A 13,029-nucleotide genomic window follows, 5' to 3' on the forward strand; every position below is an offset into this window, starting at 1 on the left:
GGTCTTCTGTGTCCTTCGCGCTGGGAGTTGGAGACTGGAGCTGTTCCTATTCGGCCATCTTGCTCCGCCCCCAAAAATATATTTTTAAAACTTAAATTGTAGGCCATCTGTGGTGGCTCACTCCTGTAATCTGAGCACTTTGGGGAGGCTGAAGTGGGTAGATCACCTGAGATCAGGAGTTGGAGACCAGCCTGGCCAACATGAGGAAGCCCCGTTTCTCCTAAAAATAGAAAAATTATCTAGGCATGGTGGTGCATGCCTGTAATCCCAGCTACTGGGGAGTCTGAGGCAGGAGAATTGCTGGAACCTGGGAGGCAAAGGTTACAGTGAGCTGAGATGGTGCCACTGCACTCCAGCCTGGGAGACAGAGCTAGAGACTCTGCCCCCCCAAAAAAAACAAAAACAAAAAAAACTTGTGAGAGTTTTATTTAAAAAAAATTATCAGGGAAATAAGTTTATAGCAGGTAATGAAATAGAACTATACTTCTATTAAGTAGTCATGATGAAGTTGCAATGTTTTTCACAAATTTAAAGTATCTGGATTTTGTTTTTTGATTTTTGGTTTTTTTTTTTGGCTGGTCTTGAAAGTAATAGTTGCTTGTTTTTAAAAAATGCGAACAATGTAGAAGTGTATAATGTTGAAAATAAAAGCCGCCTTGCCATTATTCCTAATTCTATAAATAACCACTATTAATAGTTTGGTGAATCTTATGTATGACAAGGACTTGGTACTTGTGCCACCATTTTTTATTTTCTCCCTTATGACACCAGTATTTCGTCATGGTATTCTTTTCCCTTGAGCTTGGATATTCTCAATTGGCCATTCTAGGGAGCTATTTTTGATGGACTAGAATTGATGTTTATGATGAAACCAGTTGACCGTCCTTGGTATATATAATTTTAATCCTTTACACGTAAATATGCACATTGTTTAGGTGATTTTTTAGAGACTGTTGCTTTTGGAATATTAGTGGAAAGTTGTGGCATTTTTGAGCTGAAAAGCCTTTAAAGATTATCTGATAGCCCTACCATTTGATATGAGATGAGGAAACAATCTTTTATAAAAATTCACTCGGAAAGTGTTTATTTTTATAGAGATGGGAAAGATACACATGGAAGTAAAAAGAAAATTTTAAAATACCCAACTTATTAAAATATGATAAAATTTTACTGAAGAATATAAAATCAATACCTGAAGAAATGGAGACGAGTGATATGTTCCTAGAAACATAAAGTTAATGTCATTATTAACATTATTAATATGTTAACATTATTAACATGTCAGACCAGGTGCAGTGGCTCATACATGTAATCCCAGCACTGTGGGTAGCCAAGGCAAGTGATTGCTTGAGTCCAGCAGTTGGAGACCAGCCTGAGCAACATGGCAAAACCCCATCTCTACAAAAAATACAAAAATTAGCCAGGCCTAGTGATGCGCATCTATAGACTCAGGAAACTGAGGTGAGAGAATCACCTGTGCCTGGGGAGGTAGAGGATGTAGTGAGCCATGATTGTGCCACCACACTCCAGCCTGAGTGTCAGAGTGAGACTCTGTCTGCAAAAAAACAACAAAAAAAAAGGTCAATCCTTTCTAAATTAATGTGCATTTATTATGTATCTACATACATAATAATGTATGTACATTTGATACAATGAGAGTCTCAACAGGTAAGTTTACAAGTTGGTTCTCAACTTCATCTTGAAGAATAAATGTGCCAGAAAACCCAAGGAGATTTTTAAAAAGCAAAGTTGTAAATAAGATTTTTGTCTACCACATGTTGAAGTATACTGTAAAGTTGTTGATTTAAAATAAGTGTGATACTGGTATAGAAGATGAGAGGAGCAGAATGTAGAAACCAGGAACAGATCTAAATGTACATGAGAACTTACTATAAAAGTGGCAGTTTAATTAAGGGTGGGATATTTTAAGAGACAGAAAAAACCAAACTTGTTTTTGCTGTTCTCAGACTCAACACAGCACAGAACACTTCTGCACCAGATGTGTCGGTTTTTTCCCCACACCCTGCAATTCAGTTCAGTTCTGACATAACCAAAAATTAGTGCAGGAGCCATAGTTGGGGGCTCAGTCATACAGGACTGCCCTCCACTTCATAAGCCATTTGCAAGTCTTAGGTTGTGCCCTGTACTTTTGACCAACCAGCTGTAAATTGAGGTTCTCAGGACCCCTTCCTTGGTTCAGTTATTTGCTAGGATGGCTCATGAAACTCAGGGAAGCACTTAGGTTTACCCATATATTATAAAGGATTCTACAGAAGGTGCAGATGATTAGCAAAATACGGGGCGAGGTCTGGAAGAGTCCAGAGTGCAGGAGCTTCTTTCCAGACTTTCCCAGCATATGGATGTGTTCCTCAACCTGGGAGCTCTCTGAAACCCGTGGTTCAGGGAATTTTATGGAGACTTCATCGCATGGGTATAAGAAACTCAATCTCTAGTCCTGCTTCCCTTCCCAGAGGATTGGGGGTAGGTTGGTGGGGCTGAAGGTTCTAAGCTTCTGTTCATGGCTTTATCTTTCTGGTGACCAGCCCACATCCAGAAGCCCACCAAGAGTTGCCTCATTAGAAAAAGACACATTTGTCACCTAGGAAATTCCAAGGGATTAGGAGTTATGTGTCAGGAATTGAGGAGAGAGACTAACTACATTTTTTTTCTTTTTTTTTGAGATGGAGTGTCACTGTCACCCAGGCTGGAGTGCAGTGGCGCCATCTTGGCTCACTGCAACCTCTGTTTCCCGGGCTCAAGGGATTCTTCCACTTCAGCCTTCCAGGTAGCTGGGATTACAGGCACCCACCACCACGCCTGGCTACTTTTTGTATTTTTAGTAGAGAGGGGGTTTTGCCCTGTTGGCCAGGCTGATCTTGAACTCCTGACCTCAAGTGATCTGCCCGCCTTGGCCTCCCAAAGTGCTGGGATTACAGGCATGAGCCACCATACCCGGCCTACATATTTCTTTATACAGGTTGAGTATCCCTTATCTGCAATGTTTGGGACCAGAGTGTTTTGGATTTTGGATTTGTTTTGAGTTTAGAATATTTGCATTAGACGTATCGGTTCAACATCCCCAATCTGAAAATCTGAAATATGAAACACCCCAATGACCATTACCATTGAATGTCATGTTGGCATGCAGGAAGCTTTGTATTTTGGAGCATTTCAGATTTTTGGACTAGGGATACTCAACCTGTATATCACAGTATCATAGTGTAAATTATTCAAATTGAGCTGTGATAATTATCTGTTAATTTTTTAAAGATAAATTTAGAGCTTTACCTAACACCCTACACGTAAATAAAATTTAAGTGTATAAATGTCAAGCACTTTTTCCACGAAGGTTCACATGGCCTTGAGAGTACCAAATGTAAAACAGCTCATCATTAGTTGTTGAAATTATTGCTATTAAACAAATGTACTAACTGGCCATGTATTCCTTGAGTAGAATGGTGGCTGGAATAATCTCTGGCATGTATTTATGTAGTCATTTTCCAGATATTTATTGAGTACCTATACATTGGGGATACTCTTCCCTCATGGAATTTATAGTTGGGGCATAAGGATGGACAGTTAGATAAGTAAAATACATATTATGTTAGGTGATGATAAGTGCTACATAGAAAAATAAAGCAGAAAAGAAGGATAGGAGTGACAGAGTGGAGTTTTACAATTTTGAATAGCCTGATCAGGAAAGTTCTCACTGAGAAGATAGCATTTAAACAAAGACCTGAAGGAGGGAAGGTAATGAGCATGGAGATAAATGGGGAAATAGTGTTTCAGGTATGGAGATTTGCAAATGCCAGGGCTCTAAAGTAGTACCCACAGTGACTGGATCACATTGAAGGAGGAGAATAGTAAAAGATAAGCTGTGAAAATATCAGGAAGTAAAGCCTGTATTCATTGTAAGGACTTGGCATTTATTTTGCATAAGCCATAAAGCCACCTGGTTTTTAGCAGAGGAGTGATGTGATGTAACTTAAAAAGTTTAACCAGATTGGGTGGCTGTATGGAAAGTAAACTTTAAGAGAGCAAAGGCAAAAGCAAGAATATCAGTTAAGTGACTAATAGAACAACCCTGTGAGAGATGATGGTAGCTTATGATTTGCTTATGAATTATATTATGATTCGCTTATGAATTATATACAGGGTATGGGAGAAGGAGCAAGGCATCAGGGAGGACTCCAAGGTGTCTGGCATGATTAAGGGCAGAGTTTCCATTAACTGAGGTAGACAGACCTACTGTACAAGGTTTTGGTGGTAGATCATACATCGTTGAACTAAGATGCCACCACTTGTAGGTTCCAATTAAAATTAAACTAGCACAGATAGTTTGAAATGTGCATCCCAATTTCAGATATGTTAAAATGTTTTTTTAAAAAAGGAACTTTTCAGAATCAAACATGGTAAAGTTTGAGATGCCTAGTAGATACTCGGGCAGAGCTGAGCACGGTGGCTCATACCTGTAATCCCAGCACTTAGGGAGGCAGAGGCGGGAGGATTGCTTGAACTCAGGAATTCGACCAACCTGGGCAATATAGTGAGACTCCATCTCCACACACATACAAAAAGGTCTGAGATTCAGGTAGAAATGTTTTTAGTGGGCAGTTAGATATATAAACCTGTCATTCCTGGAGAAGTCTGGGCTGAAGATAACACATTTGGGAAATCATTAGTATTATGATGGATTAAATCACCAGTGAAGCAGAGATAGATAAAACAAATAAGAGTTCTAAGAACGTATCTGCTACAGTGCACCGTTTAGAGATTGAACATAGGGAAACCTAGGAAAGGAAACTGAGAATTGGCTGGTGAGTCAGGAGAATACAGTACTTAGAAACCAGTACTTGAAACAATTTCAGGAGGAGTCAGTTGTCTATCACCTGTGTGTGATACTGCTGATAGGTCAAGTAAATTGAGAACAAAGAGTTTATTATCAGTATTTATTGAGTTGGTTATATCATTTAAGTTGAAGAATTAATTCCCTGATGTTTGCTTAATTTTGCATTCTTAGAATAACTCAGTTTGGTCGTAGTTTTTTTGATGCATTGCTAGATTGGTTTTCTAGTATTTTATTTAGGATTTTGATATCTGTATTTTGTTTGTGAAAGATACTGGTGGTTTGAATGTTTGGTTAATCTTACTGTTAAAAATAATCTGATGTGAATTGTAGGGGGTCTTGCAAAAAAAATCATCTAGCTTTGTTTTCTAACTATACTGATTTAATTTTTTTCTTTCTTTTTTTTTTTTTTTTTTGAGGCGGAGTCTTGCTCTGTCACCTGGGCTGGAGTGCGGTGGCCGGATCTCAGCTCACTGCAAGCTCTGCCTCCCGGGTTTACGCCATTCTCCTGCCTCAGCCTCCGGAGTAGCTGGGACTACAGGCGCCCGCCACCTCGCCCGGCTAGTTTTTTGTATTTTTAGTAGAGACGGGGTTTCACCGTGTTAGCCGGGATGGTCTCGATCTCCTGACCTCGTGATCCGCCCGTCTCGGCCTCCCAAAGTGCTGGGATTACAGGCTTGAGCCACCGCGCCCGGCTTAATTTTTTTCTAACTGCTGATTTCATTTATTTATAGCAATCGGTTGCTTAGATTTTTCTGTTTATTCTTGTACCACTGTGATTATTTATACTTCATAAAGGATTTTCCCATTCTTCTTAGTTTTAAATTTTCTTGATATGAATATCATCCTCTTATATGAGTTTATTATATATTTTTTTTATATAAAACAATGTTTGTCTTCTAAAAATTGATTTGTCAATTTTAGTAGTTTTTTTCGATGAACCAACTTTTGCATCTATCTCTCGAATTTTAGTATATAGTATTTACTGTTTTTCAGTTCTGAATATTTTCTTTATGAGTTCATAATTACAAGTTGTTTCTAATTCTAATGTAGTGATTTTCTTATTTTTTAGTATTGGTTTCCACTTTGATTGTAGTGAAGTTAAATATATAGAGATACTGGTTTTATGTTACTAATCCTTTGAAATTTCTTTCTTTTTGTAGTGAACTTTTGTAATTGTTCTTTGACTGAAAGAATAAGTTTTCTTTTGCAGATACCTGCAGTGTTCTGTATTTGTCCATTAGTGCAAGTTTATTAGTTATATTGTCACATCTTCTATATTTTTGCTGATTTCAGTTGTCCGATTGATACCTTGATTACTGACAAAGGTGTATTACACTATTCCTCTATGCAGATTTGTTAATTATCCTTGTCCTGTCAATTTTTGCCTTATGTATTTCTAGGACATTATTAGTTGCATCTAAGATTAAAATTGTTTATCTTCCTGGTGAATTCAACGTTCTATTGTTAGATACTGACGTCTTTCTTTTGCCTTAAAGTCCATTTAGTTTACCATTAATGTAGTTAGCAGTTTTTTCCCCCCCAGTATTTTTCTGGTTGTCTTTTTTCATTCTTTTCATGTTTTTAATATCTTTTGTTATCTCGTTTAAACTGGTAGAGCTGTGTTATTTTTTCTGGAATCTTTTAAGTAAAGCATATAATCAATTTTCAAATATATGTTTGAACTTATTTTTACTGTCTTATTCTCTGCTTTTTATTTTTCACACTCTTAAGCATTTCTTTTCTTTCTTATTTTTGTTGGATATTTGTTTCATTTTTCCTTCTCTTTTGTCTTGGAAATTATGCATTCTTTTGTTTTAGTGGTTACTGGAATTTTAGCAGGAATACTTATTGGAGTTCAGACTTAGTATCTGTCTTTCTGCTAAACAAAGATTTTACAGCACTTTCTTCTTAATAACTTCTCTGAACTTACATGCTTTTAAATTTCTATTTTTTTAAAACTCAAAACATTATTATTAATATAATATATTAATTATGCTGTCAATGTTTATTTAGAATTACCTCAGATATTTCTGTTTGTTTTGCTTTTCATTCCTTCTTCCATTTCTGATTTTCTTTCTGGGATCACTTTCTGCCAAAAGGATATTCTGTAAAGTTTTCTTTTATGAGAGTTTTCTGTTGGAACACTCAGTTTTTAATCTGAAAATGATATTATTTTGCTCTAAATCTTGAAAGATGTGTTTCATGGATATAACATTCTATATTGACAGGTCTCTTTTCTCATATTCACAGTATAGTATAATATCATTGTTGTCTTGTTGTTTTTGTTTTTGTTTTGGTGACAGGGTCTCACCCTGTCATGATCATGACTTACTGCATCTTTGACCTCCCTGGTTCAAGTGATCCTCCTGCCTCAGCCTACAGGCACTCACCACCATGCCCGGCTTTTTTTATTATTACTAATTTTTGTAGAGAATGGGGTCTCACTCACTATGTTGCTTAGACAGCTCTTAAACTCCTAGGCTCAGGTGATCCTCCCACCTTGACCTTCCAGAAGACTGAGATTACAGGCATGAGCCGCCACATCTGGCCCCATTGTTGTCTTCTGATGTGAATCTAATCTCAGTTTATTTGATAGCAATCATTCTCTTTTTCTCATTGTTGTCTTCTGATGTGAATCTGATCTTAGTTTATTTGATAATAATCATTCTCTTTTTCTGAGATGCTTGTAAACTCATTTCTTTTTTTTAAGTGTTTTAGTTTCATATATATTTAGGTGTGGGTTTATTTTTTATTTACTTTTCTTGGTTTTAATGACACTCTTAAAATGACACTCTTAAACCTATGGTTTGGTGTCTTTCATCAGTTTTGGAAAGTTCTTATTTATTATTTCTTTAAATATTGCCATTGACCCATTCTCTGTCTCCTGTCCTAGAATTCTTATTAGACATATTATGCTTTCTTAGTCATCCAAATACCTTTCAAATTTTTCATTTATGATTCTGCATTGTTATTTCTGCTAGTGTTCTTGATGCTTTGTTTTCTTGTGTGTGTGTTTGTAGTGAACTACTCTTCTTAGAACTTTATCTGTGTTAATTATTTAAGATAACATAGATTCCGGCAGAGTAAATTATTAACTTCTGCCAGAGACCATTGAATACTTTCAATTCAGAATCACAGTGTACAGAATTCTCAGCTTGTGGTGGTAGCAATGAAATATTTCTAGTTTACCCTTATAGTGAGGGTGTATCGCTTAGGTGTGGCTTTCTATTGGACTCTCCACCTTGGATAGCTGTGGGCTTTGTCTATTTTTGTCCTCTACCAGCAGATCATGAAAATGAATCCTCAAGATCACTTGATGAGCAAATGGCTTCAAGATGAAAGCCAATTTTATTTTTCCACTCTGAGTTTTCACCTATACTAGGATGTTAGCCAGAATTCCTTACTTTCATGCTAACTGATAAATTGATTTATGAAGATATTTTAATATTTTATTATTTTTATAAGTTGTTTACAGCAGGAGGATCAGTAAGGGTACTTTATTAGTCATTCTGCTGGAAATGAAAGTTTAAAACTACTTCCTTTAAAGTCCTACAATCTTACTGTTTCAAGTGGTCTGATTACAATGTAATCTATATATACAACATTTATAAGTTATTATTGTCATTTAGCGATTGGATACCAATAATTTATCTTTCTACTACATGCTGCTGAATCCCAGTGAAGAAGATGAATAGATGGGAGATGTGGAGCAGTAGTACTTCTAAAAGCAAGAAATAAGTAAATACCCTTCTTTCAGATTCTGTATTGCTTAATGTTCCTTTATATCCATGTGAGGTAATCCTCTCTGAATTCAGAGTCGAGTACGTGGTGTGGAATCCATGGACTACCTGTATGGGTAGTTTTTATTTCCAGAAATGCCTAAGAGTCAGTTTTCATTTACACGTTTTCTAAGCAGGGGGATTTTCAATGTTTAACTGCTCTACCCTTTAATATACTAACACATTTTGAATTGCAGTCAACGCATGTGATTAAAGAATAGCATAATAATTGAAGGATAAACAGCTGCACATATGTGACTCCTCTAGTAGTGTTTATGAATTAGTATTCACATTTGCTTTAATTTTAACAGTTTAAATAATTTTGAATGTTGAGCAAGTAACTCATGTGGTCAATTATGGTATTATGACTAATAAAATGCCGAAGTTTCCTTCTTGGAAGGGGCCAAAATATCAAAAGGAATAAAAATCATAATAATAATTCTATCTGGCCCCTTTGGTGCAAGAGAATTTCAGAAATTTTATCTCTAAACTAATGTATATATTTTGAATGTAAAGATTCTTAAATTATTTTTTAATTAGGTTCAGGGCTTCTGGAAATCTTGTAATCACCCGTGAGATTGATGTGGCAAAAAATCAGTCCTTTTGGTTCATCAACAAAAAATCTACAACCCAGAAAGTAGTGGAAGAGCAAGTTGCAGCCTTAAATATTCAAGTGGGGAATCTTTGCCAGTTTCTCCCTCAGGTATGACAGAAATAAATGTACAGATGGGAAAATTTTGTATATAGTGTTTCCTTTCTATGCCATAGAAGGGATAGTATTTAAATTGAACATGGCACTCTTACAGTTCTTTGTAAAGGTAGCATTTCATCACTTAGAGTATAATGTTATTAATTTGTAGTAATTTGGAAAATTTCAATTAGTAAAAAAAGTCTAAATTAGAGTGTTTTGAAGTAAAGTATTATTTTTTAAGTTCAGAGAGTAGTTCAGATAGCTATGTGCTTCTATTTGTAGACCCTTAAAATGTTGTTAATGAACAACTTTTTAGTCAATGTTTTTGTTTGTAGACGTTATACATATGTAATATTTGATATATTTGAGTCTACAAAATATTTGATATAATAAAACTCCTATAAGTATACCTTCTAAAATCATGTTATAGTTTGTTTATTAAAAATAAAAAATGCTGACAATGTATGTTAAATGTTAGTCATATTACCTCCTAAATTTGACTTTGAATGCTGTCTAGTGACAGCATTAACTAGTTAACTAGTACTTATTGGTTAATTTCTTTTTTCTTTAGAAACATAATGATGATTTCATAATGTGCAAATTAAATAAAACTTAAACATTAAAAAGCTTTTTATTTATTTTAACACTTATCAGCTGATGTCGGATTATCTCCAGAAGTAGATGTTTGAAATTGCCTCTTTTTCTTTTTAAACCCTCTAACATTTCAACTGGTATGTAATAAACAGTGATCATTTTCATCTTCAGACTATGTGTTCTTTTATTCCCAGACTTTTATTATACATATGTAAACATTTCAACCTTGAAATATTGGCGCAGAAAATTTTTAAAGATGATCAGAAAGATAACAATTTATATCCTAAGTTTATCTTCATTATTCTAAAGAATAATGCACAGAAGGTTTATATCTCAAAGGTTTTTCTTAATGAGTTTCACCTTGACAAGTGTAAGCATTGGGTGAAATACATTTTGAAGATATTTGTAAATGAATGATAGTTGCTAATATTTAATTTTTGTGCTCTAGGACAAAGTTGGAGAATTTGCTAAACTCAGCAAAATTGAACTCCTCGAAGCCACTGAAAAGTCAATTGGTCCCCCAGAAATGCACAGATATCACTGTGAACTCAAAAACTTCAGGGAGAAAGAAAAACAACTCGAGGTACTTTAAAATAGGCAGCTCATTTGTATTGTTTCTTATTGATTTCTGTATCTCAAAACATGGGAGAGAGAGTAGTAGTATTGATTCATTGAGTCAATTCATATTTGATTTATTTTCACTTAGAATTGTACTGCTAATATCAGTTAAAGTGACAGAGTGAAAATGGATCTGATAATATGAAGTTTGAAAAGGTTGACTATTTCAGCAGATACATATTATTTATTGAATTTTTAAGGAACCAATAACAATATTATAAAAAAAATTATCTCAGGAAGTTACAGTATTCTTTCATTCATTATCTGTTAAACACCTACTATGTGTCAGACACTGTGTAAGGCTTTCAGTAATAGAGGAGATACCATGTGCCACTTAATATGGCACTGTTGTTGAACCAGTTCTCTCATGTATTTTTTTCAGTCATCTGAGGATAGACTTTGGAAGAGAATTACACATTTAGTTGGAATGTTGTTGGTTATTTTCACCATTAATAAACATAAAAATGTACTTTTATAGCATATCCTTCGTAAAGATGTTTTATTTAATGTATCTTTTTTCTACATCCCAGCAACTAAAATAAATACAGTAAATTTTCATAATAAGAAATTATTAGTCTGGGTGTGGTGGCTCAGACCTGCAATCCCAGTACTTTGGGAGACTGAGGCGGGAGAATCGCTTGAGTTCAGGAGTTGGAGACCAGCCTGGGCAACAGGGAGACCCTGTCTCTACATGAAAAGAAATAACAAAAGTTAGCCAGACATGGTGGCGCATGGCTGTATTTCCAGCACTTGGGAGGCTAAGGTGGGAAGATTGCTTGAGCCAAGGAGGTCAAGGTTGCAGTGAGCTGTGATTGCACCACTGCATTCCAGCCTGGGTGACAGAGCGAGACTCTGTCTCAAAAAAAGGAAATCTGACTGGGTGTGGTGGCTCACACCTGTCATCCTAGTACTTTAGGAGGCCAACGCAGGTGGATCATCTGAGGTCAGGAGTTTGAGACCAGCCTGGCCAACATGGTGAAACCCTGTCTCTACTAAAAATACAAAAATTAGCCGGGCGTGGTGGTGGGCGCCTGTAATCTGTAATCCCAGCGACTTGGGAGGCTGAGGCAGGAGAATCATTTGAACCTGGGAGACGGAGGTTGGAGTGAGCTGAGAACACCATTACACTCCAGCCTGGGCAACAAGAGCGAAACTCCATCTCAAAAAAAGAGAAAAAAAAGGAAATGTGTTGGGTTTTTTTTGTTTGTTTTTAATTTTAGATTCAGGGATACATGTATAGGTTCATTATATAGGCACATTGTGTCACAGGGGTTAGCTGTGTCACCCAGGAAATAAGCATAGAAATCTTGTAACCCATTGCTTTCTCTCAAAGTATGACTTTCTGTACTTAATAATATATATTTTACTGTAATTAAATGTTATTTTTTACCTTTGTCCACCAGACAAGGAAAAACATGTTTTTATTATACTTATTCAAAGTGAATAATCAAAGGAGTTGTTCTGAGCTTTTTATAGTTATTTTATCTTCAGATATTCTGTTCTTTTAACTTTCTCTATGTCAGGCGATCAAATACTTCCACTTGAAACACTCACCTACACTCTTGACTATCCTCTGAAAGAAAACAAGCATACAAGCATATATTCTACTAGGTTCTGAGTACATCTTTGTATTTATTAATTCATGACATAAAGGCTAATTGTTAGCTTTCTTTCATCTCATTTCTAAGACCTTTCAGTCATGAGTGTTCATTTAACATACTAATCCTAGTAATACTACTATTCATTTGTGTATCATTTTTGCAGCTTTTGTTTAGCTTTCATCTATATTAAGTGAATTGCTTCTACCCTTCAAGTGGATGCAGCAGATATTTGGGGAAGAAGAGCCCAGGCTCAGATGTGGCAGGGCTTCATTACAGTTAGGACTAATAAATTGTAGACCCTAGACCAGAACTTGGGTGGGAATGTTGCTTTTACACAGGTTTTAGGGGTTTTGTTGAGACGGGGTCTCACTGTTGCCCAGCCTGGAGTCTACATAGTTCTTAAGAACTCCTGTGAATTCTCTATTGTGAAATTTTGCTATCGTTGTTTATCTTTCATTGTTAGAAGATGTGACCTGGTCATTTTTCTGTTAAAATGATTGTTCAACATATATTTATTGTAGACCTCATGCAAAGAGAAAACTGAATATCTACAGAAAATGGTTCAGAGGAATGAAAGATATAAACAAGATGTGGAGAGATTCTATGAACGGAAGCGACATTTAGATTTAATTGAGATGCTTGAAGCAAAAAGGCCATGGGTGGTGAGTCATAATTTATGGAGGAAAAATAGGTGTTTCTTTAAGTAGCAGAGTAATTATGATGATAGTATTAGTTACTGTATATTCAAGTTAGGTGCTTCTTTTTCATTTTTGGGTTTATATGTTATACACAATAAAATTCATGTCTTTTTTTTTCTTAATTTTTTATTATACTTTAAGTTCTAGGGTACATGTGCACAACCTGCAGGTTTGTTACATATGTATACATGTGCCATGT

At 35.6% G+C, this 13,029-nt stretch overlaps 1 protein-coding gene across 1 annotated transcript in view; it reads left to right on the forward strand.

Moving 5' to 3' along the window:
• The window catches only part of SMC5 (structural maintenance of chromosomes 5), a 116,081-nt gene that overhangs the window by 14,964 nt on the left and 88,088 nt on the right, over positions 1–13,029 (forward strand). Inside the window, exons 4-6 of the mRNA XM_011948899.1 lie at positions 9,169–9,331; positions 10,362–10,496; positions 12,654–12,794. Of these exons, the coding sequence (XP_011804289.1) occupies positions 9,169–9,331; positions 10,362–10,496; positions 12,654–12,794 (439 nt within the window). The remainder of the gene's footprint in view (positions 1–9,168; positions 9,332–10,361; positions 10,497–12,653; positions 12,795–13,029) is intronic.

The sequence above is a fragment of the Colobus angolensis genome, unplaced genomic scaffold, assembly GCF_000951035.1.
Source record: "Colobus angolensis palliatus isolate OR3802 unplaced genomic scaffold, Cang.pa_1.0 Scaffold286, whole genome shotgun sequence".
NCBI classification, from domain to species: Eukaryota; Metazoa; Chordata; class Mammalia; order Primates; family Cercopithecidae; genus Colobus; species Colobus angolensis.